The 23,071-nt window shown below is 42.4% G+C and overlaps 1 protein-coding gene across 1 annotated transcript; it reads left to right on the forward strand.

The window, feature by feature from the left end:
- Positions 1-71: 71 nt before the first annotated feature.
- polr1a (RNA polymerase I subunit A) lies at positions 72-19,223 on the forward strand. The gene is made up of 34 exons (XM_080840394.1): positions 72-198; positions 574-778; positions 888-1,037; positions 1,355-1,465; positions 1,720-1,805; positions 2,162-2,244; positions 2,441-2,521; positions 2,824-2,929; positions 3,129-3,291; positions 3,458-3,628; positions 3,889-4,011; positions 5,842-6,069; positions 6,256-6,510; positions 6,813-7,004; positions 7,322-7,471; positions 8,782-8,965; positions 9,437-9,519; positions 9,628-9,786; positions 11,231-11,329; positions 11,723-11,875; positions 12,585-12,667; positions 12,886-13,051; positions 13,430-13,651; positions 14,359-14,561; positions 14,911-15,078; positions 15,396-15,531; positions 15,836-15,999; positions 16,232-16,364; positions 16,696-16,806; positions 16,935-17,174; positions 17,689-17,889; positions 18,185-18,302; positions 18,558-18,722; positions 18,914-19,223. Exons 1-34 carry the CDS (start codon positions 122-124, stop codon positions 19,012-19,014), a joined length of 5,070 nt encoding a protein of 1,689 aa, XP_080696520.1. The 5' UTR covers positions 72-121; the 3' UTR covers positions 19,015-19,223.
- The last annotated feature ends 3,848 nt before the right edge of the window (positions 19,224-23,071 follow it).

Genomic DNA, 23,071 nt, shown 5'->3' on the forward strand with positions numbered 1-23,071 from the left:
TCGTGGTTTAATCCATTAGTCCCCCACGTGTGTGCCTTGTAATTCTTCACGTGTGTTAGTAAAGTAGATGAGAAGATGGACTTTCTGTAAGTGATTTAAATCGTACAGTTTGGACATAAACATGCTTTTTGCAAAGGACCTACCATGGAGGCGCCTCGAGGGCATGTCGTTTGGGTTGTACTCATCCGATGAAATAAGGTCAGTGTTTTGAAACTCTAACTTGCTGTCTAGCTATGGTAGCTATAACGTTAGCTAATATTGCATATTGCCATTGAGCTGTTGAAGTAGCCTGTTTGTTGTTTCTCATAGGTTGTACGTATTAAAACGTACAGCTAGTGTGAGTTTCAGAATTATATATAAATGTATGTATGCAGGACAACCTAACTTACATTTTGCATCTGCAGTCCTTGCATGTTTGTCTGCATTAACGTTACAAATTTGACGTAGGACGAAGTTGGGCAGTCATTAAATAAGGTTTTTATTAGGTGTCAGATTATAGACACCCTGAATCCTACATGGTTGTCAAGTCTGTGAGTATACCCAACAATTGTCATCGGCATATTTCTTTTGCAGAAAATTGAGTGTAAAAACCATCACGAATCACCAGATTTTGGATAATGTTGGCAACCCTGCCTTTAATGGCCTGTATGATCTGGCACTCGGGCCCTCGGACAATAAAGAAGTGTGCTCAACCTGCATGCAGGACTACAACAACTGCCCTGGCCACTTTGGACACGTTGAACTACCTTTGCCTGTCTTCAACCCTCTATTCTTTGACGTAAGTTCCTTTGCATAAGACAGGATAACTGTCTGTCACAAAGTTGTCAAAGTCCGTTACACCATTTAAACTCTGTGTATTGAATGATCTTTCATTTTTCTCCCATTAGAAACTCTACCTGCTCATCCGAGGCTCCTGTTTAGCTTGCCACATCCTCAGCTGTCCCAGAGCTCCAATTCACCTCCTGCTTAACCAGCTGAAGCTGCTGGATGTTGGTGCTCTGAAAGATGTCTATGAACTGGAGAATTTTCTCAATCAGGTAAGGATCAGCAACTTACGGCTCTGACTTAACCTTAAAGAAAAGACACACACACACACACACACACACACACACACACACACACACACACACACACACACACACACACACACACATTGTGTCTATGTATATCATATGAAATGTGCTATATAAATAAACTTGAACTTGAACACACACACACACACACACACACACACACACACAAGGCTTCTCAAGTTAGCAACAAAGAGATGGTCGCTTTGATTGTCACACAAACATACTGTAACACAATTTTAACACTGTGTTGCCTTTTTGTTCTGGTGCTTGTCTTGTGTCAGTTCTTGGAAACCAGTCCACAAGCTTCTGGTGCAGATATTCAGGCGGTCTTAGAGGAACACTGTGCACCGATTCTGAAAGCCCACAAAGATGGGCCGGAGCGTTACACTCCAGTGAGTCCTATTATTTTACATTTCATCTTTGTATCAGTACTGCTTGCTCTTGGCACAATGTTTCTAAGTAGTTATCTTTTCTGCTTTGTGAAACTGATGGAGCTGTTTATGGTACAGGAAGTGATGAATGTCATAGAACTAGGGATAAAGGAATATATTTATTGTGTTTGTCCACCATTTATCTTTGAAGGGGAAAGGGCTTTTTTCCCAACAGTTTCAATATTTTGTTTGCCCTTTTGTTTGTGCATCCCTAGATTAAGCATGTCTGCGAGAAGAAAGGCAGCCTTGTTCAAAATTTCTGGAGAGTTCACATGACGCCAAAGCGATGCTCGAGCTGCAAGTAAGAAGAAGTGATATTTTTGTAATATTATTTCATATTGTAAACTATGAAATGATTGAAGCAAAGGTGGTATAGGAGGTAGAGGAGACGTTCAGCAATCGGAGGGTTGCTAGTGTTGCTAGACTCCTCCTGACCAAGTGTCTGAAGTGTCCTTGAGCAAGATACTGAACCCCTAACTGCTCCCTATGTGCAGGTTGACACCCAGTATCCTCCTCCATCTGTGTGTGATTGGGTAGATGTCTGAGGCAATAATCTGTAAAGAGCTTTGAGTAGAAAAGTGCTATATACGTAAATGCTGTCCATTTACCAATTTCATAGTGTCATGCTGATATTATTATGTGATTACATTTCAACAGGACACCCAGAGCAATGGTGCGACGAGAACACAACAGCAAACTCATCATCACAAATGTCCAATCCAAGAAGGCAGAGGTCCAAGGTGATCATTTAAGATCATTGCTGTCAGTCATGGATCATGCAACTTTTCTTTTCGCTCATTTAACCTCAATATCATTTCCCCTCATGCCATCCTGCTCATCCTTTGGATTTTGCTGTGTCGTGTTCACACATAGAGATTTGTTTACACGTAGAGTTTTGTTTGACTCATGGTTGGTATTTTGTTTTTCTTCTTTTAGATGAAGCTCAGATTGCCAAGCGGGGATACCTTACCCCAAGCTTGGCTAAGGAGCACATCATTAAACTTTGGGAAATGGAAGGTAAGGCAGCTTCTTCCACAATGTATACACTTGATTGATTTGCATGTTGCTGATAGCAGTGTTACTGAACAGAGAGACACACTGAAGTGAGTGTAATTTTAAAGTGATCATTTTAGTATTTTTCTATATAAAGAACTGAGAGTAAAAGTTTGTTTCACTGAAATGCATAGTGAACATCTGTGTGCACTGCTCTGTATATGCAGGACTTAGCACAACAGTCTTAAAATCTAGCTAGCGACAGTCCTTTTCAAGTGTCTGTTGATGTTTTTGAAATGTGTGACTGACTCTTCTCTCCATCTCAGGCTTCTTCCTGAAGCACCTGTTCGCTGGTATGGATTCTGAGGGCTTACAAGCCGCCTTCAAACCAGATATTTTCTTCCTTGACATTCTGATGGTTCCACCGAGTAGGTAGGTAACTTTACCTCCAGATTGAACTTGTATAATGCAAAATATACCATCAATAAGAATAAGAAATTACAATTGAAATTAATTGTACAGTGTTGAAGAGTAAATACATTCTAAATGAATACCATCCCCTTGAGTCTCTAGTTTAGTTCTCATACTAAGGTTTGATTTGAACCGAGTTGAGCCTCTTGTGTTCCTGTAGGTACCGACCCATCAACCGCCTGGGAGACCAGATGTTCACCAATGGGCAGACAGTGAACATGCAGGCCGTGATGAAGGACAACATCTCCATTCAGAAGCTGCTGGCTCTCATAGCTGCAGAGAAAGCAAAGGAGATTGAAGGCAGTGACACAGAGTTGGACAAGGTGAGGACATCACTTGTATAACTTGTATCTCATTGGCGTTAAAGTGTACTCTATACATTACTCTGCTACAGGACTGGATATGAAAACGTTCCTGTTCATTCATGTCAGACGACAAGTTCACAGCTGTTTTTTAGTTTCTGATCCAATGTCATCCCTCACCCTCAAGGAGACAGAGGAGAAAGGTCAGATGGACCAGACGTTTCTGACTGGCATACCTGGTCAGACGCTCACAGACAAGCTGTACAACATCTGGATCAGGCTGCAGAGCCACGTCAACATTGTGTTTGACAGCGACATGGATAAGCTGATGAGTGAGAAGTTCCCTGGCGTTCGGCAGGTTGGTTTACCTGCCCAGACAGTGTCTAGTAATCAGCTTTTATAGTTAGCACGTTGTTATTTAAGCATACTCAATGTAAACGTGTTATCCTATTTCGTCTATAAAAATCTGTGTTGCAGTATTTGTACGTTTTAAGAAAACACACATTTGAAGGAATCCCTGATATTAAAGCCCAACAGCATAAAAACAGAATAAACATTAAAGACTAAATTATGACTTCTGGTTTTGTCGTTTTGTGATATGAACTTGCTTTGGTCTAGCTTCTGGAGAAGAAAGACGGTCTATTCAGGAAGCACATGATGGGGAAGCGCGTGGACTTCGCTGCCCGTTCCGTCATCTGTCCAGACATGTACATCGGCACTCATGAGATCGGCATCCCCATGGTAACAGACCAGCTTTTAAACTAACCTCTCACTTCCATCATGTAATACAAGATTGTCTTTTGAAGCTGGTATCATGATGGATAATGGCTAAAAGTAATTTAAAAAAATATATATATATATATATACAGCCGCGGAAAAAATTGAGACCACTTCAAAATTATCAGTTTCTCTGGTTTTACTATTTATTGGTATGTGTTAAAGTAAAATGTACATTTTTGTTTTATTCTATAACCTACTGGCAACATTCCTACCAAATTTCAAATAAAAATATTGTCATTTAGATCATTTATTTGCAGAAAAATGACAATTGGTCAAAATAGCAAAAAAGATGCAGTGTCTTCAGATATCGAATAATGCAAAGAAAACAAGCTCATATTCATTTTTAAACTACACAATACTAATGCTTTAACTTAGGAAGAGTTCAGAAATCAATATTTGGTGGAATAACCTTGATTTAAAATCACAACTTTCATGTGTCTTGGCATGCTCTCCACCAGTCTTTCACATTGCCGTTGGGTGACTTTATGCTACTCCTGGCGCAAGAATTCAAGCAGCTCGGCTTCTCTTCATGGCTTGTGACCATCCATCTTCCTCTTGATCACATTTCAGAGGTTTTTTATGGGATTCAGGTCTCGAAATTGGGCTGGCCATGACAGGGTCCTGATCTGGTGGTACTCCATCCACACCTTTACTGGCCTGGCTGGGTGGCATGGAGCATTGCCATGCTGGAAAAAACACTTCTCAGAGTTGGGGAACATTGTCAGAGCAAAAGGAAGCAAGTTTTTCTTCCGGGACAACGTTGTACTTTGCCTGGCTGAGGTTTGTAAAAGACCATGAGGATTGAACCAAAGCGGACTGGAGGGTCTTCTAGTTCGTCTTCTCTGATGAGTCCAATTTTCAGCTTTGCCCAACACATGGTCGTCTGATGGTTAGACAGAGACCTGGAGAGGCCTACAAGCCACAGAGTCTTGCACCTACTGTGAAATTGGACTTATCAGAGAAGACGAACAAGACGACCCTCCAGTCCGCTTTGGTTCAATCCTTATGGTCTTTTACAAACCTCAGCCAGGCAAAATACAACGTTGTCCCGGAAGAAAAACTTGCTTCCTTGCTTCACGGCGATAAATAGAATCATATTTTCTTGACAAGAATGCCATAAATGAAAAGAGATCCTTACATTTTGCATCATTTAGTACTTCTAAAAAATGTATGATTGTGTTGTTTTTTTCGCCGCTGATTAACGCGAAGGGCTTTGCCAATACAATGTATTGAAATCTGAATTACATAACATTGTATTGGCTATCAATCATGGATGGAAGAGTAGACAAGTTAAGATACGGCATCTCTCGTAGGGGCTATGCATTAAGCCATTTGTGGTGCCCTTACCACATTGTGCCTCATATACTGTAAATGATAGACCAAGTGACAGGCTGGCATGAAATGGCTTGCATAATACTAAGTAAGGAAGCCAAAATCATTTTTGACTCATGGCTGAAGCTAAGTTTCTCCAGCTCTCCCCAGGTTGGAAAAAAAGCATCTCAAACTGCATCAGATTGACGCTTTAAAACATGGAATATTAAAATTTTACTTACGGGGGAGCACGCCCCCGGACACCCTAGAGGGGTAATATCCTCCTCACCTTTTTCACCCCTGACCCGTTTTCATGCCTATAAATGCAGTGCTCCTCCACTGTTGCCCCAAGAACTGAGTTATATTTTCTCACATGTATACGTGTCACTAATGGAAAGCTAGGCATCTGGGTTGTTGTTGTTGTTGTTGTTGTTGTTTACATAATGAGAAGTGAAACCTTTCTCCATACCCATGCGTCAGGTGTTTGCCACCAAGCTGACATACCCACAGCCCGTGACGCCATGGAACGTGAAGGAGCTTCGGCAGGCGGTGCTGAACGGGCCCAACGTGCACCCGGGTGCATCCATGGTGATCAACGAGGACGGCTCGCGCACAATCCTGAGCCCCAACAGCCTGACTCAGCGCGAGGCTATCGCCAAGCAGCTGCTCACGCCCAGCACAGGCCCCCACAGGGTGCCCATGAAGATCGTGAGTAACGACTATGTCCCCTCCTCAACACTACATGCTCTTTTTCACAACCAAAGCACTAGGTATTGGATACTGCTTTAGTGTTACTGGCCTTGGGTGTTTCAGGTCTTAGGTACTCATATGTTAAGTATATAAGCACTATACTATTTCGATGTATGGATCTCCTACCACTTTCCCCTCTTTCAGGTAAACCGGCACATAAAGAACGGGGATGTTATGCTCCTGAACCGCCAGCCCACCCTCCACAGGCCCTCCATCCAGGCCCACTCGGCCCGGATCCTGCCCGGCGAGAAGGTCCTGCGGCTGCACTACGCCAACTGCAAGGCCTACAACGCCGACTTTGACGGCGACGAGATGAACGCCCACTTCCCTCAAAGTGAGCTGGCCAGGGCCGAGGCCTACTCGCTCGTCAGCACACACCAGCAGTACCTGGTGCCCAAGGTCAGAAACACACTTTTACCACGGCAGTTTTTTCAATGAAATGAGTCAAATACTCATCCATCAATCAATTCATCAATTCATCCATCCACTTTTTTGTGTGCGGCCACTGTAAAGTAATATGAGAATTTGATCAGTGAAAAATGACATCAGTGTTTACAAAAATTGTGTCTTCTTCTACCGTTTGGAAATGGCTTGTTTACTTCACTGTTGATGTATGTATCCTACTTATCCGTATATGTATCCACCACACCATACGCTGTTCCCTAATTGTCCGAACTCTCTCTACCCTGTGTCTGCTGTAGGATGGGAAGCCTCTGGCTGGTCTGATCCAGGACCACATGGTGTCTGGCACCTCAATGACCATCAGAGGCTGCTTCTTCCCGAGGGACCAGTACACAGAGCTGGTCTACAGGGGCCTCACAGACAAAGTGGGCAGAGTCAAGCTGCTCCGCCCTGCCATCCTCAAACCCTACCCCTTGTGGACGGGCAAACAGGTCTGTGGTCAAACTGAACCGCCTTAGAAACCATGGAGTAAAAGAAGCAGACAGATGCATATTGTTCAGTTGGGATTTCAGCCAAGAAATGCATAAGTTCCAGAACATTTCTGTTGTTTGTAATCCTCCAAATTAATTTACAATCTGCGTTCTTATTAATGTCGGGCGTGGCAAAATAACTTTAATCAGACAATGGAACGCCTCCTAAAACATCAGGCAACCCAATCTATATTTTCGAATTTTTCAGTACTTGAAAGTTGTTTCACTCCCCCACAACCTGATCAAACATCATGATTTCATCTCCTGTTGTCCTGCAGGTTGTGTCCACCCTGCTCTTGAACGTCATCCCTGAGAACCACGTTGCCCTGAATTTGACTGGCAAAGCCAAGATCCCCAGCAAAGCCTGGATACAAGTGCCTCCTCGTCCTGTGAATGGGTACCGCCCTGACACCATGTCTGACTCTCAGGTAACTATGGATACCACCCTGATACTATGTGTAACTCTCAGGTAACTATGGATACCACCCTGATATTATGTGTAACTCTCAAGTTACTATGGATACCACCCTGATGCTATGTGTAACTCGCAGATAACTATCCAGCAGTCATCCACCATAAAAATGAATTGTTCAGTAGTATTGAAACAGTTAGCAGCTTGTGGCTAAGTGCTACCAGATTAAGTCAACTGTGATTTGTGTCTTCTCCTGGACAGTTTCCTTAATGGTTAATAATGTTGCACTGAGCTGGGATTTGTTGTTACTACTACTGCAGTAACTGAAAACCTAAAGTAATATTTCCCCTCCGAGTATCTTTTTTAGTGATGTGTAAACACAATGTTTCTTAACAAAAAAAAAGTATTCCTTACAGCAGCTACAAAACAATATTGGGGTGAGGAAATCAAGAATTAGGACTGCTGAATGCTGATAATAGCCTGGTCAAATTAGGGTTTGCTTGTTCAGCCAATTGACCCTTCCGCGACCACTCCCCAAAACGGTAACTGATCAATCATAGCATAGCAACGGTTACTAAGCTCGGGACCTCAGTCAAGCGAGCCATTTTGATGAATGGAAGTCAATGAGAGAGACGTCTGCTCGAGAAGAGAAAATGAAACGTTGTGCTTCTGGAGTGTGTAATTCTGACAGTCGATATCCAAAAAGGCTGGAGGGAGGGGTAACATTTTATCCCTTCCCGAAACCCAAGACCCAGAGAGAGAAATGCCTGCTGTGGATCAAACAATGTAGACGACCCCCCCCCCCCCCATCAGCTGAATGTCAGCAACGTAAACAGAAGCACCTACTTTGTTCCAAGAAGCTATGTCGCTAAAATCTGCCCACTGCATCGAAAACGTGAGAAAACCCTTGCTTAAAATACGATTCAGTTTTACCACCTTACATGTTTGCGTAGCAGCGACTGTGTAGATAATAGAACAAATAAACATAGCTGGAATGAACCTGTTAGCCTTAGCATTTGTCTGTCTACAAACACGGCATGTAATGTCGTGGTTGTAGCCTATATAAGCATATTGCAGACCCTTTTGCCTGCTTCGATCTGAGATCTTGCTGTTTTTCCAAAAAATGCTTATGATTTCTTTGGGTAGAGCTGAAATTGACACAGTTGAAAACATGTTGCCACCCCATTCATACCAATGCTGAGAACCTGGGAAACGTGAATGCTAGACTGATATACCAAACATTGCTAAGGGGGGCAGAGTTTGCGGAAGGGTCAATTGGGGATTCTTTGAGGACATGTCAGGACTTGTTCTTTTGCTGTTGTGCAGGTAGTCATCCGCCAGGGGGAGCTGTTGGTCGGGGTTCTGGACAAGGCTCACTACGGCAGCTCTGCCTACGGCCTGGTGCACTGCTGCTACGAGCTGTACGGCGGGGAGACCAGCGGCAAACTCCTCACCTGTTTGGCACGCCTCTTCACCGCCTACTTGCAGCTGTACCGCGGCTTCACCATGGGTGAGGGGCTTGGGGCGTCCAGATGAGGCTAGAATGAGGAAGCACTGTGTTAAGTGCTCAGCTAAGCTGCTGGATCAAGGGCTTGGCATGGTTCCATGGTTATGGATTTGGGTTCCCAGGGATCCCACATACTGATAAAAATGTGGCTGTGTTTACTTTTAAGGCACTTTTGTTTGATATGTATCCGGCAAGAGTTGTTTGAGTAAATGTATTTTAGATGTTAGTAGCAGTTATAGTTCATATCATAAATACTGTCTCTTGATTCACAAATATAAATACAGAAAGTCAAAACACTATTACATAGGTTCTATAAGCAAAGTTTAGATCACACTATGAAATTGAGCTTGGGGAACGACTTTGTGTATCCATAATACTATTAACATGACATGTTGTTTTACAGACATTATTCTTCGCAGGCAATGCGTGTGTGTTCATTTGAAACAGTACATGAAATCATATTCTCATTTATAGGAGTGGAGGATATTCTAGTCAAACCTGGCGCCAACATAGAGAGAACAAAGATCATTGAAGAGTCTGTTACAGTTGGAACCAAGGTAAAGTGTCATTCCCAAAAATGTGATTTCGAGGCGTAAATAAAGCTCTAATATACAGTAGAATTCATTTTATTATATATTGTATATAAAATCCACCATATCCACCAGGCTCTGAAAGCAGCCTTCAGCCTTCCCCCCAGTGCGACTGAGGAGGAGGGGCGGGACCACTGGCAGAATGCCCACCTGAACCCAGACCAGAGAGACTTCAACATGGTGGACCTCAAGTTCAAGGAGCAGGTCAACCAAGTCAACAATAACATTAACAAGGTGGGTGTGGAGGAATAGTAGTACTACGTAAGGGATAATGAATAGTCCTCTGCTGCGTGTCCGGTTTGTCCTGTCGGGATTTATTTTTCGATAATGACCACCGGAATATATATTATCCCACTTATTGTACGGTTACTTGCCAAAAAGACATTCATCCAAAATACGTATTTTTTTACATTTTGTTGATGTTTCTTGATTTCCGCTGATAGAACTTCAAAAGTTTCAGGTTTTTTACTTGCTGACTTCAAGGTACAATGACTTTCCGTTACATTAAATGGCCAGACTACTTGCGGAATGATATGAAAGATGTGAATTTGAGTCACAAACCCCGTTGACAATGACAGCGGTCAATATAATGAAATATTAGGTCCAGAACGTTGGGGTGGCCCATTCAAATCCACAGAACTTTTTGGAACATTCTAAGGAGCCGTATAATAATTATCTATATCGCTCTCAGTTCCTCTGCCTTCCCAGTTAATCTCAAGGTCCTCCTCGCTTTGTGGTTTCAGAGAGCCCTGTCTTGGAAACCTTAGCTCACTAAGGTTGTCCAGATCATGTTTTTCTTATAGTCGGATCAGTCATAAAAAATTATCTCTCTATGGATACATTTGGAGCCTATCTATGAACAGGATAACGCAGTGTGTGAGATTTGTTTCCTCTTTAAAATGTGCATGTGATTACTTTTGAGTGTTGCTATGTCCTCATTCGCATCTCAGATGTTGTCAAGGGAACCGAGAGAGGAGACCAATTACAAACAACAAACAGTGTGTGTGTTGGAATATACATTCTCTGTCATAGTCACAAGATGTTATTTCCACTGCTGACTGATGTCTGTCAACACACACACACACACACACCACACACACAAACACACACACACACACGCCACACACACGCGCCATACAGATGACGAACAGTGAAAGAATGCTGCTGAAGTGGTTGACCTTTATTTTTTTTCATCTGGGTTTTGACAAGAGTACAATCAACTTTTACAATACCTGAATACTTACTTTTCTTTTTCAAAACACACACATACCTACTTAATTCAGGACTCATAAGTAGGCAAAATATATAATTTTTAATTTGAAAACATCTGTCAATTTGTTACTTTGACCAAAGGTTAATCTTTTTTTAATATATATATATATATATATATATAAACAAACTTTCAAACAAACATGGGGAGGAATACAATTAAAAGAAATCTCTGTCACATTCTTTTAACCATTCAACAAAAATCTGGCCGTATAGGTTTAAAATATCTAGTCCAGATCCAAAATTTTTTTTTTCTTTCTGAACTCTAAGCGAGAAAGACAGCTTTTCCATGATGTATATATCATGGATTATATCTATCCATTCATCGACTGTAGGTGGTTCTGGTTTTAACCATTTGTTTGTGATGGCCTTTGTGGTTGACATGTCGTATGTGTTTCCCCCGGGACAGGTGATTATGCCTATTGGCCTCCACAGGTCCTTCCCTGAGAATAACCTTCAGCTCATGGTGCAGTCAGGAGCCAAGGGCTCCACTGTTAACACCATGCAGGTGTGTACTTTTAATACAAACAGATATAATTATGCTTTAAGATAAATGACCAGTTCAACTGGGGTATTTATTAGTAATAATTCCTAAAGATAATTGTTGATGTGTTGTAAATTCACCGTAGTTTTTGCACATATTTAGTGTGAGGATGCTTCCATTCAGTTTGATTATTTGAAGCTCCAGCACTTTATATCGAATTTTCTCTAAATTCACAGTCATTTCAAAACTGTCATCATAATAATAATATTTTTTTTAATACGGTTTGTTTTGTTTGGCTATAGAGCAAACCTGGTAATGATTTTGCCTCCTAGATTTATGTTCAAACAAAGCTAGTGCAGCAAAAGTGTCACCACACACAGAACACTGACCATTCCCCCTTTCCTGCTTTCCCAACAGATCTCCTGCCTGCTGGGTCAGATTGAGCTGGAGGGCCGACGCCCACCCCTGATGCCTTCTGGGAAATCTTTGCCCTGTTTCCAGCCTTATGACAGTGCGCCCCGGTCAGGGGGCTTTATTTCCGGACGATTCTTGACGGGGATTAAGCCACCAGTGAGTAGAGCTCTGCTGGTTCCCCTCATGATTGACAGGTGATGGAGGTCTTTAGGGACCACTGGCTGAAATAAAACACCCACTGAGATGCTGAGGATTTCCCCCCCTAGCTTTTCTATTCAGTGGCCTTGTTTTTAGTTTTGTGTCAAAGTAAAATGTTGGGAGAAAAGTAGCCTGTTGCCCATTGTTTTCATATTTTCTTCTGAAAGATGTGACGTCATACTGTGTACAGTGGAACAGGTTTTGAGTTCAGACATGGAACAGGTTTTGTGTTCAGATGTGGACAGAGGCGTTACTATAGGAGGTGCAGCAGTTGGGTCGCACCTGGGCCCGTGGGTCTAGGGGGCCCGTAGCTGTGGGCCATAGACATATTTACATATAAGGGCCTGTCTTAAAAGCTTGCACCTGGGCCCGTTGTAACTACATTACGCCACTGGATGTGGAAGAGATTGTCAGTACAGATGCGGAACAGGTTTTGAGTTCAGGCGTGGAACAGGTTTTGAGTTCAAATGCGGAACAGGTTTTGAGTTCAGGTGAGGAACAGGTTTTGAGTTCAGACATGGGAACTGTATTTGAGTCTTTGTCCGTGATGTAATAGGTTTGGTAATGCTCACAAATGTGTTACATAAGTCAATGTAAGCTGTAATGCTCATAAATGTGTAACATAAGTCAATGAACTGATCTTGGATGTTTACTGTCCATTTTTCAGGAGTTCTTCTTCCATTGCATGGCCGGGCGTGAAGGCCTCGTGGACACGGCTGTGAAGACCAGTAGATCGGGCTACCTGCAAAGGTGGGACTTGATTTAAACACAGCCAAATGCCCGTTAAGTAACTGGAAGCTCAAAGTAACCACGACATCTGAGTAGCCTACTAAACTTTCCAATAGCCTTATGTGGTGGGTACAGGCAACATTCTACACACAGACCGTTGGCCCATATACCTTATTTACTGACGCACCATCTCCTCCACTACATGTGTTTTCCATTCCACTGACTAATGGTTCTTACAGGTGTGTGATCAAGCACCTGGAGGGTCTGGTGGTTCAGTATGACTTGACAGTGCGAGACAGTGACGGCAGCGTGGTGCAGTTCCTCTACGGGGAGGACGGCCTGGACATCCCCAAGACTCCGTTCCTCCAGCAGGGGCAGTTCCCCTTCATCAAGGACAATTACGAGGTAGAGTTTAGTTCCCCTTCATTATGGACACTTACGAAGTAGAGCTTAGTTCCCCTTCATCGAGGATAATTACAAGGTAGATCTTTCCAGGGAATAAGGTGCTTTTGAAGGTGATGACATGAGTCAGTCAGGCTGCTGCAATTTAAGAACGGTTTGGTCTTATCTATGCATGACCAACTTTTGGATAGTTTTCCTTTTACCAAATACATTCATTAAAGGACATTAAAATGGTTTGAACTTTCATTCATTCAACTTTAATTTCATTCACATACAATAATCTTTTTATGTTTTATAACATTACAGAAAAATAAGTTCCATTTCACATTCATTGGATTCCTTGGATGATGGTTTCTGTCTTCTCACACAATGGCCCTGCAGGTCATCAGGAAGTCAAAGTGCCTGGATGAAGTCCTGTCCAAGATGGACTCTAGTGTTTCTGCCAAGCACCAGAAGGCCATTAAGAAGTGGATGGAGAAGCGGGCAGAGGCGTCACCCCGGGATGGAGGCTTCCTGCTCTTCTCGCAGAAGAAGCTGCCCAAGATGAAGGCTCAGAGTGAAGGTGCCTGTCTGGCCAACGGCAGAGAGAAGGCCACCCTGGAGGTACTGTGTCCACTTTCAGCTCGCTGTGTCCAAATGATGTCCCAATGTCGCAATATCAAGGACAATTTTGACAACTTTGAAAATGTTCCATCTGGTAGAGCAGTGTTTCCCAAACCGGGGTAGGCAAAGGGACATAGAGGGTACGCATTCGAAAAAAATGTGATTTGCATTTTCAAAGTGAAACAGCCCATTACATTTCCAAACTGGACTATAAAACTAAGTCGCAATGCCAAAAATACACTCATGTATACATTGTAGTGTTCAGCAAAATAATTACACTGACAAAAACGTAGAGTGGAGATTGAATGTCTGAAGGGGTAAGGGACTGTAAACATTTTGGGAAACACTGTGGTAGAGCAAGGAGCTCACAACACCTTGTGTTAACAAATCTACAACATCTACAATCTACTGTACGTTGCTCTGGGTGAAAGTCTGCTAAATGACAAAATATATTGGAAATGTAATGAATGTCTATTACAGTTTTTGTAAACTGTATAGAATAAATATATATGGTAATTTATTTAGTAAAGAAAGGGTTTTACAGTGTGTGGATTTTTCATGAGAAAATGTGAATTTGTATCTTCCTTTGTTTAGTATGTATGTTTGTTTATTAACACTATACTTGCACACAACACTTATTGTATAATCTGTATGTATAGCATAACCCATCACATAATTGTAATCAGATTTTCCTTCAATGTCATTAGCTGGTTGAGCGGTGGTCGGGGCTGGATAAGGCAAACCGGAAGAAGTATCTGAAGAAGACCTCTCACTGCCCAGACCCCTGCCTGGCCGTGCACCGGCCAGACATCTCCTTCGGTTCCGTGTCCGAGACCTTCGAGTCCATCGTGGAGTCCTACCTCCAGAAGTTTGAGGACTGTAAGACTTCTGATGAAGTGGATGCCGATAGGTGAGTGTCTGTAAATGCATATTGGAATCCAGACAGATACACACACACACAAACACACACAAACACACACAATGACCAACCATAGCTGTCTCAACGTGAGCTATGAAAGGCTTTTCATGGACAGTGTATGTGGCTGTATATACTTTGAATTGTGCAAACCACTTACTCTGATCAAAATTGCACAACCAAGCAAACTTGTAGATTCACATGATATTTTAACATTGTGTGTGTGTGTGTGTGTGTGTGTGTGTGTGTGTGTGTGTGTGTGTGTGTGTGTGTGTGTGTGTGTGTGTGTGTGTGTGTGTGTGTGTGTGTGTGTGTGTGTGTGTGTGTGTGTGTGTGTGTCTAGGCTGAGGAAACTGCTGCAGCAGAAGTGGCAGCGGGCGCTGTGTGACCCCGGGGAGGCCGTGGGTCTCCTGGCGGCCCAGAGCATCGGGGAACCGTCCACGCAGATGACCCTCAACACCTTTCACTTCGCGGGCAGAGGAGAGATGAACGTCACCCTCGGTATCCCCAGGTGACCTGTCCTCTATTTCCATAATGTGTTCACCCAATAGAGATCAGTTGGCAGGAGCGTAGTCAGTTGGGGCCATAAAGGGTATTGGTGCTAGGTTTGGTAGGAACAGGCACATTTTTGAAAGGCAGTTGTCTTTAAAAATATAAGGCCTAATAATAGAATTTATGAAAACACAGTTGTATTGCTGATATGCTTTATTCCCTGTAAAACCTATTGTGCAATTCATGTAGTAACCATTTATGTAGCCAGTTCAGATGATAGCTGATGTTTTGTCATTGCCTGACCTTTGGTGGTGATTTCGCTCATGTGATCTACAGGCTGCGTGAGATCTTGATGATTGCCAGTTCCAAAATCAAGACGCCAATGATGAGCATCCCTGTCCTGAACACCAAGAAAGCCCTAAAGAGGGTGAAGACCCTGAAGAAGAAACTCAACAGAGTGTGCTTGGCAGAGGTATGACTTGCTTGGCTCCTTCCTCCTGTAAGTCAGCATGTCCTTGAGTAAGACACAGAACTTCAGACTTCTCCAACATAAATACGTATGATGTTGGTTCATGATACAGTGAAAGCACTTTCAATACCATGAGAGTTCTAAAACAAATCATAATTTCTGTCATTCGCCATTTTTCTTGGTGGTCCTGTATTGTTAATTAGGACTTTTAGGAGTGTGGATCACTGCAGGATCATAGTATTCAGGCCGATGCCAGGTTGTCATGGTGAAACGCCATTGTTTTCTTGCTCTGGTTGCTTGGTAACAGGTCCTCCACAAGGTGGACGTGGAGGAGACTCTGAGGTTCGAGGGGACACGGGCCCAGAAGAAGGATCGAGTGTTCAAGCTGTCCTTCCACTTCCTGCCTCCGGAGCGCTACCAGCAGGATAAGATGCTCACCCCGCAGCAGATCCTGCTCTTCATGGAGGCCAGGTATTGCTATCACCTGTCCTGCCATCCCATGAACACACTTGATTTTTACTCTCTATTATGGGGTGTGCAGTTCGCTGTTCAATCAATGCCGCCATTTATTCATTTTTCTCATTTTTGGGTAACGTATTGCCCATAGGTTCTATGCTTACAGTACATATTTATAAGAAATATGAGCTATTTTTATTCTTTATGTATATCGGGAGTAACTAACCCACTGCTCTTCAATTTCCAGGTTCTTCAGACTACTGTTAGAAGCTATCAAGAAGCTCAATGCCAAGCTAGCCTCCATCGACCCTGTTGAAACACGCAAAGCCACACGGAAGGATGAGGACCAGGTCGGGGGGGAGACGTCTGGTCCTGCTCAGGTATTCTGGTGAAATCCTTTCAAGATGAATATGTTCGGTTATCACTTAGATTGAGCATTGGTGAACTGAAAGTGACTGACCAATTTACCATGAAACAGGATGAAAAATCTGCAAGCATCCACATTCGATTTCAACATTCCATCCATTGAGATTAGATGATGAGATTTCTATTTGTATTTTTGACTTTGATGTGAACAAATTTTACAATTGTGTTTTTAGAATCTGTCAGTACTCTGTTATCACAGCATCGCAGATAGATACCACTTCAGCTGTCCGAATAGATCTTCTACACAAGTGCTTGAAGGAATTTTGTTCCGCTTCTAAACTGCAGGAAGATGGAGATGCAAACGCAGAGGAAGAGATGCGGATCGTTGACGATGAAGCAGACGAAGGAGATGCCGACGCCTCTGATGCCAAGAGGAAAGGGAAACAGGAAGAGGAGGTGCTGAGAGGAGTAGTCTTGTCCCAAATCGAATGCACATTAATTTTGCCATTGTACATGTGTGATGTAAACGACCATTGGCCCAGCGGGGCACATTCCCTCCTAAACCCTGATGGCTTTTTGGATAGGTGGATTATGACAGTGAAGAGGGCAGCGAGGGGGATGAAGGAGAGGACCTGGAAGAGGAACCTGAGGAGGAGTCCATGGATGCTGTGAGCTCAGACAACGCCGATTCGCCTCCAACAGAGGACCCCGACAGGCTGGCAGAGGCAGAAAGCCAAGATAAGATGCGGGTGAATGCAGTGTTGGCCATCGGCACCGCAGTGGAGAGCTACAAATATGACAGCTTGAATGGACTCTGGTGTGAGGTGGGTGCTGATTGTTAAGTCTGTTCATGTCTTTTTTTTGTACTTTGTAGTTGTATGACTATATAAATACTGTGTGTGGGAGTGTGGTATCAAATACAATAAGTTTGGCCTACTCAAGTGTCTTCAGATGCTATGCATTTTATTGATAAGTACAGCGTACTTCTTGTATACGTATATGCCATTAGAGGATTTTCTTGAGGTTAGGGCTCTTGTCATGTAATTATATTTTTTCACCTGAGAAGGAAATTACATATTTTAAGAGGTATTATAGCCAAGAGACTTGCCTTGAAAACACAAACTAAAGCATAGCTGACAATGATTAAAGCTTCCTAGCTTGCTGACTGGCTATATATTTGGTGATGTCATGCTCTGGATGCTGTTCAACCTACAAATCATTCCTCAAGAAATGGTCAGAACACGCACAACTTGCTTGAACTAGCTTAAAAGCCATTACATCAAAGGCAGTCTTATCGTGCTGTTTCCACTGAGGGAAATATGGTTTTCTGTTTCCTAGGCAACCATTGTCCTTCCAGTCACTAATGTGCACTTTGACCTGACGTCACTGGTAGTGACACAGGCTCAGAATGCCGTCATCATGGAGACCAAAGGCATCACACGCTGCCTACTAGGCGAGGTGACCACAAAGGAGGGTGCCAAAGAGACTGTCCTCAACACAGAGGGCATTAACATGCAGGAGATCTTCAAGCATGGCGATGTGAGTGTCAATCTCGAAAAAGTGCCTGACTGAACAGAGCGCATGCAATGTAAAAGCAAATGAATCTATTGATATAGATTCCTCCAGAAGATTCTAATGAAAAGGGCACATTGGTCTGATCATTATATGTTGTGCTATTGCCTAGTATGTTTGAGAAACACCTTCTCACCATCCTTTTTGTAATTTGTTCATATTTTTGATTTGAGTAAGCTGTGTTTTGTGCAAATTCTTGATTTGAATAGGCTGTATTTTGTACAGATCCTTGATTTGAATAGGCTGTGTGTGTTTTGTTCAGATTCTTGATTTGAATAGGCTGTACTCCAATGAAGTCCATGCCATGGCCAACACGTATGGAATTGAAGTGGCCCTACGGGTTATTGAAAAGGAAATCAAAGACGTGTTTGCCGTTTATGGTACGTGGTGTAACTGTTACTTTCAGCAGTATTAGTATGTAAGAGCATTACCAATAATGATAATCACATATATCAAAGTAGTTGCTTTAATATTACTAATATTTCTCCACTTGTCTCTTGAGCGAATTTGATGCACATCTCTTAAGTCTCTAAATGCATAGGTTCTATCCATTCAAACCATTGAACTGAGCTGTGCTGTGAGTGTAAGCTTTGTTACCTTTATCTATGACATGGCTGAACCGCTTCTTCTTACAGGTATTGAGGTGGACCCCAGACACCTGTCCTTGGTGGCTGACTACATGTGCTTCGAAGGTGTTTACAAGCCCTTGAACCGGTTTGGCATCAGGTCCAACTCCTCTCCCCTGCAACAGATGACCTTTGAAACGAGCTACAAGTTCCTCAAGGATGCCACTATGTTGGGTATGACTGTCTATGGCTGTCGCAGTGTTCGTGATAATAATTAAAATGGAAAGTGAGCTCTGTAGGCAACTGTAGGCCAGCACACCATCAAGCTTTTTACTTAGGGTGTCAAGATGACTTCATGTCAATAACGCACATGAATTTTGTCAGTGATTTATTGTCTGAGTGATAAATGATTTCTTTCTTATCAGGATCACATGACCAGCTGCGGTCTCCCTCTGCTTGCATCGTGGTCGGAAAAGTCGTCAAAGGAGGAACAGGGATCTTTGATTTGAAGCAACCACTCCAGTAGTGTGCCATGTCATAATAATCAACTTGATAAAGAGTAGAATGCTTTGAAGAAGATTGGACTGCATTTGGCATATCACTGATACTGATACTAATACACATGCAAAGAATGTCAGAACAACTTTTGTGTTATTTGTACAATTTGTCTTTCTATTATGTTTGTCAATGTATTAAAAAAGATGTATGAAATAAATATATTTTCAGCTGTCTGAACTCATGTGACCTCATTTGGTTACTACAACACTAAATGTAGAGGTTGGAAAAAGTTTTTAGATTAGGTATTCAGATTATGTAGAAATTGTCAGTAATAAATGCTTCAAGGTGACCGCTGAATTTGCTTGGCCTTTTTAGGCAAGTAGGCTACCGCATTGTCCGTTTGTGAATTACTTTTAATTTGGCAGTAGCGAAAACCGGAAGCTTAGCTGTGATTATTTCCACCAACAACAGTGTTTGGCGCTAGTTTCAAATACTACTTAAGACATTTGTAATTAACTTTGAAATCAATATGGTTCAAGAATTTCACGTTTTAAGATGCTTTGCTTGTGAAACGTTCCAGGTTCAACAGGTAAACTCTGACTAATGTAACAGAGCCAACTTCTCTGCAGTATGCGGTTGGTTCATAGCGTGACATGGCTAGTAGCTAGTCAGTCAGCCTAAGCTGGTTAAGTTGGCAGATGTTTGTAAATGCTGAGAGTCGAGTGAATGAACTTAAAGGACAAGTAAGCTAGTTGGTTAAGACAGTATGTATTACTTCCCTGCATTTTTGGCTTCCCAACTTTTCTATTTTCCATTAAATAATATCTTAGGTCAAAAAAGCGAAAAAATGGAATTGCAAGATGTGTGGGGAGAAACAGTCCGTCATCAAGGTGAGACCAATACTCTTTCAGAAAAGCGTGCCATTTTGTGTGTATGCCAGCACACTTAATGAAATGACGTTGTCTGGTATCGCATGGACTGGAAATTGTGGGAATGGTTACATTAGTAAGCGTTCATATTCAGCTGTTACCCGTAAAAAGTTACTCAATCAACGTAATCAGGATTGGCTGTTGACTGCTGGTCAAATTTACTGTCTCAGACCAGCAGGATGTGATGTGAGTTGAGCTTGCAGGTACATGTTTGCTTTTTCAGCTTGTAAACAAGCTATTTCATCCAGATGAAAAACTCACAATACTGGTATGTATTGTTCAGGTATCCTTTGTGTAAAGATAACATGTTGTTTGGTACTGAACAGGAATTTGGGCGTGGAAGTGGGGCAGAGTGCAGAGGCCATGTCCAGAAGCTCAACAGCCTGAGAGGGAAGCAACTGGAGGAAGAAAATGATGATGCCTGGTCTCGATGGTAACCTACCACCATATCTGAAACAGTGTGGCACTTTAACCAGCCTAGTTGCCATGTGTACTAATTTCCTTCTCCTGATGTGAAAACTACATGATATTCACATCTCCTTGCACATTGTTCCATGTCACCACCTTTACATCAGTGTTTTGTTTTCAAGGGAGGAAGATGAGGAGTGCGAGTACAACCAAGGAGACCAAGGTCTCAGTGAGCCCCACCAGGTCTGTAGCGTAATTAGTTGGTCATCGGTTTACATTTTAATTTGTGATTAGATGCTACAGTACCCACTGCACCATATAGTTTTGTTAATACTTTTCCATGTGAAGTGTCACACATTAAACATACAGCAAGAAGTGCCAGTATATATTTTTACTGATGTCTGCACAATTATCAGAATCTACCCACCCTACTTGCACTTACACAGTAATTAGTGGGCAGGCCTGACTGTTAGAATTCAAAGCCAACTGCCTTGAATCCCAAAATGTTATATATATACAGATTTGTTTGCTACCCCTAAATTTAAGCATCATAGTACCTATTGCCCAGTCATGTTTGAATAACCTTTTTTTTACAGAGCGTCGGGGAAAGTCGTTGGAGTAAGTACACTGAGACAGTGGCAACTCTTGAGGGTGATGAAGAAGAGGAAGGAAACGTTTACACTGAAAGTAAGCGGTTTGGCAGTCAGAGGAATAACAGGTCAGTATATCATAACACATCCTACTTTCTGTTTTGGGTTGCTAAAATGAGCAAGTTAGAGATTGTTGTGGTAGTAGACTGCGTATGTCTTAATTCTAGAGAGAAGTGAGCCTAGTTAAAATGCTTTGTCATGACAGATCAGGTGTGCAAATTCATAACATTACTAAAGTGTAAGATTTTGTTGCTTATCTGAATTTAAAATAGAAAGAGGAAGAGAGGCAGAGGTGCCAGGCGGGGCATTGGTTGTCATGGTGACAATGAGGATGATGAGAAGGAGGAGGATCAGGGTGAAGGGGCTGCTGCATGGAGACGTGATAGAGGCGTCATAAAGGTAAGACCAGTTTCTATTCATTGGCTGTGTCCCATCATCTACACTTGAGGAACTCAACTTGCTTGTTCATGTGCTTAAATTAAGGGACAAAATCATGTTGTGTTTACTTTGAACATTATTTTTATGTTTGCTTTTTTTTGCACAGAACCATGTAAAATGCATCACTGGTGTAAAATGCAATAAGTCAAGTTTTATTAAAATGTGAGAAAATGGGATACATAAGAGTAGATAATAGTTACTTTTTCAGTCAAATTCCTTTCCTATATGTTTTTAAGAATGGAACTAGACCTTATAGTTGAACACATCCTGGAGGTTTTGTCATTGCCTGTACCCTACTCCTACAGCCACCAGCTCGCTCAGGGCCGTTGACCTCAGCGCCCACTTGGGAGGATTGTACATTTTCCACTCCTTCCTTGAACTCAAACACTCCAACACACTCTGCTGCTAGCAAACCCCTGTCCCGCGGAGTCACTTCCAGAAACTTCCCTGGAAACCAGTACAGACCCGGTGCATCTACAGAGATCAGTTCCAGTAGACCAACTGGCCCAGCTACCCGCAAACCTCTGTCAAACACATCCGTCAATAGACAGGCTGATGTATCTACTCCCCACCCCGTGTCCAAGGTGAACCAGCCCGAAACTAAGTCCTCTAAGTGGTCCAGGTTTCTAGCCTCACCCTCCACCGAGGACCAGGAGGAGGATGGACATGGAGCTGCCCAACAGAGTGACACCGATGAGGGCTTAGATGCACCGTGGTCCGTAGACTACCATGACCCAGACTCTGTAACAGGAGTTCAGGACCAGAACAGTTTTATGACTAAAGTTGAAAACACTGCCCTTTCAAGTGGCCTGTTCGGTGCACTGCCAGGTCTGGGAAATGGCTCTGGTATGGTAAATAAGTTGAAGTCGGCAACTGCCTGCTTTGGGTTTGTGAGTGCCACCAATCAGATGCCAAGCCCTACTTTCACCACTCGGCCCATTGGTCAGGAGAAAGCTGTCTGTCATCAGCCTCCTCCCTCCAAAAGACCTTGCCCTGGCCTTGCTGTGAGCTCACTTTTTCAAACTGATGAGACATTTGATGACATATTTGATGACACACCATTTTGTTAGACTGTTTGTTTGTTTTCACAACAATGTCTGTTTGTTTTTGTAGATTGTTTGTTTTCACAACAGTTGTTCTGTGTGGTAGTTATAATTATTAATGTACTATATTCTGAAAAGTCTTCTAAATGTCACAACATGCCTTTAATGCTTATGCAGCAATAAAAAAAATAATAAAAAAACACCTAAAACGCACTACAATGTGTCGTTTCCTTTATAAATGAAAGACCATACTACTACTTATATTAGAAGGATGACAGGAAAAGGATTTTCTGATTTTGCAGAAGAATTTTATTTTGGTCAGACAGGGCAAAAACGTCATGGTAACAGAGGACACCAATGATAACCTAGTTTTCATTTGATTTAAGAAAACATAGACATGAATCCATACATTTTGACTGACAATATTAACACAGGGTCAGAACAAACCAATAACAAGTGTCATACATTTTGTACGAACAAGTGCATTAACCACTAATTTGCTTACATCTAATTGGTAAAATATATCTGTTGTATTGGCAGTGAGTAAAACTGTATAAATTCCATTATATGAATAACCTGCACACCAGTAATGTTAGTAACACGTAGTACTCATAGTC

The sequence above is a fragment of the Sprattus sprattus genome (assembly GCF_963457725.1).
Source record: "Sprattus sprattus genome assembly, chromosome: 6".
Classification (NCBI taxonomy): domain Eukaryota; kingdom Metazoa; phylum Chordata; class Actinopteri; order Clupeiformes; family Clupeidae; genus Sprattus; species Sprattus sprattus.

What these genes read in the sequence shown, in the direction of transcription:
- polr1a (XM_080840394.1), top strand. Translation starts at nt 122, where the DNA reads ATGCTTTTTGCAAAGGACCTACCATGGAGGCGCCTCGAGGGCATGTCG. An exon ending in CAAGAAGGCAGAGGTCCAAG is followed by an intron (nt 2,245 to 2,440) that starts GTGATCATTTAA and finishes TTCTTCTTTTAG; the next exon opens with ATGAAGCTCAGATTGCCAAG. An exon ending in CTGCTCTTCATGGAGGCCAG is followed by an intron (nt 16,000 to 16,231) that starts GTATTGCTATCA and finishes TTCAATTTCCAG; the next exon opens with GTTCTTCAGACTACTGTTAG.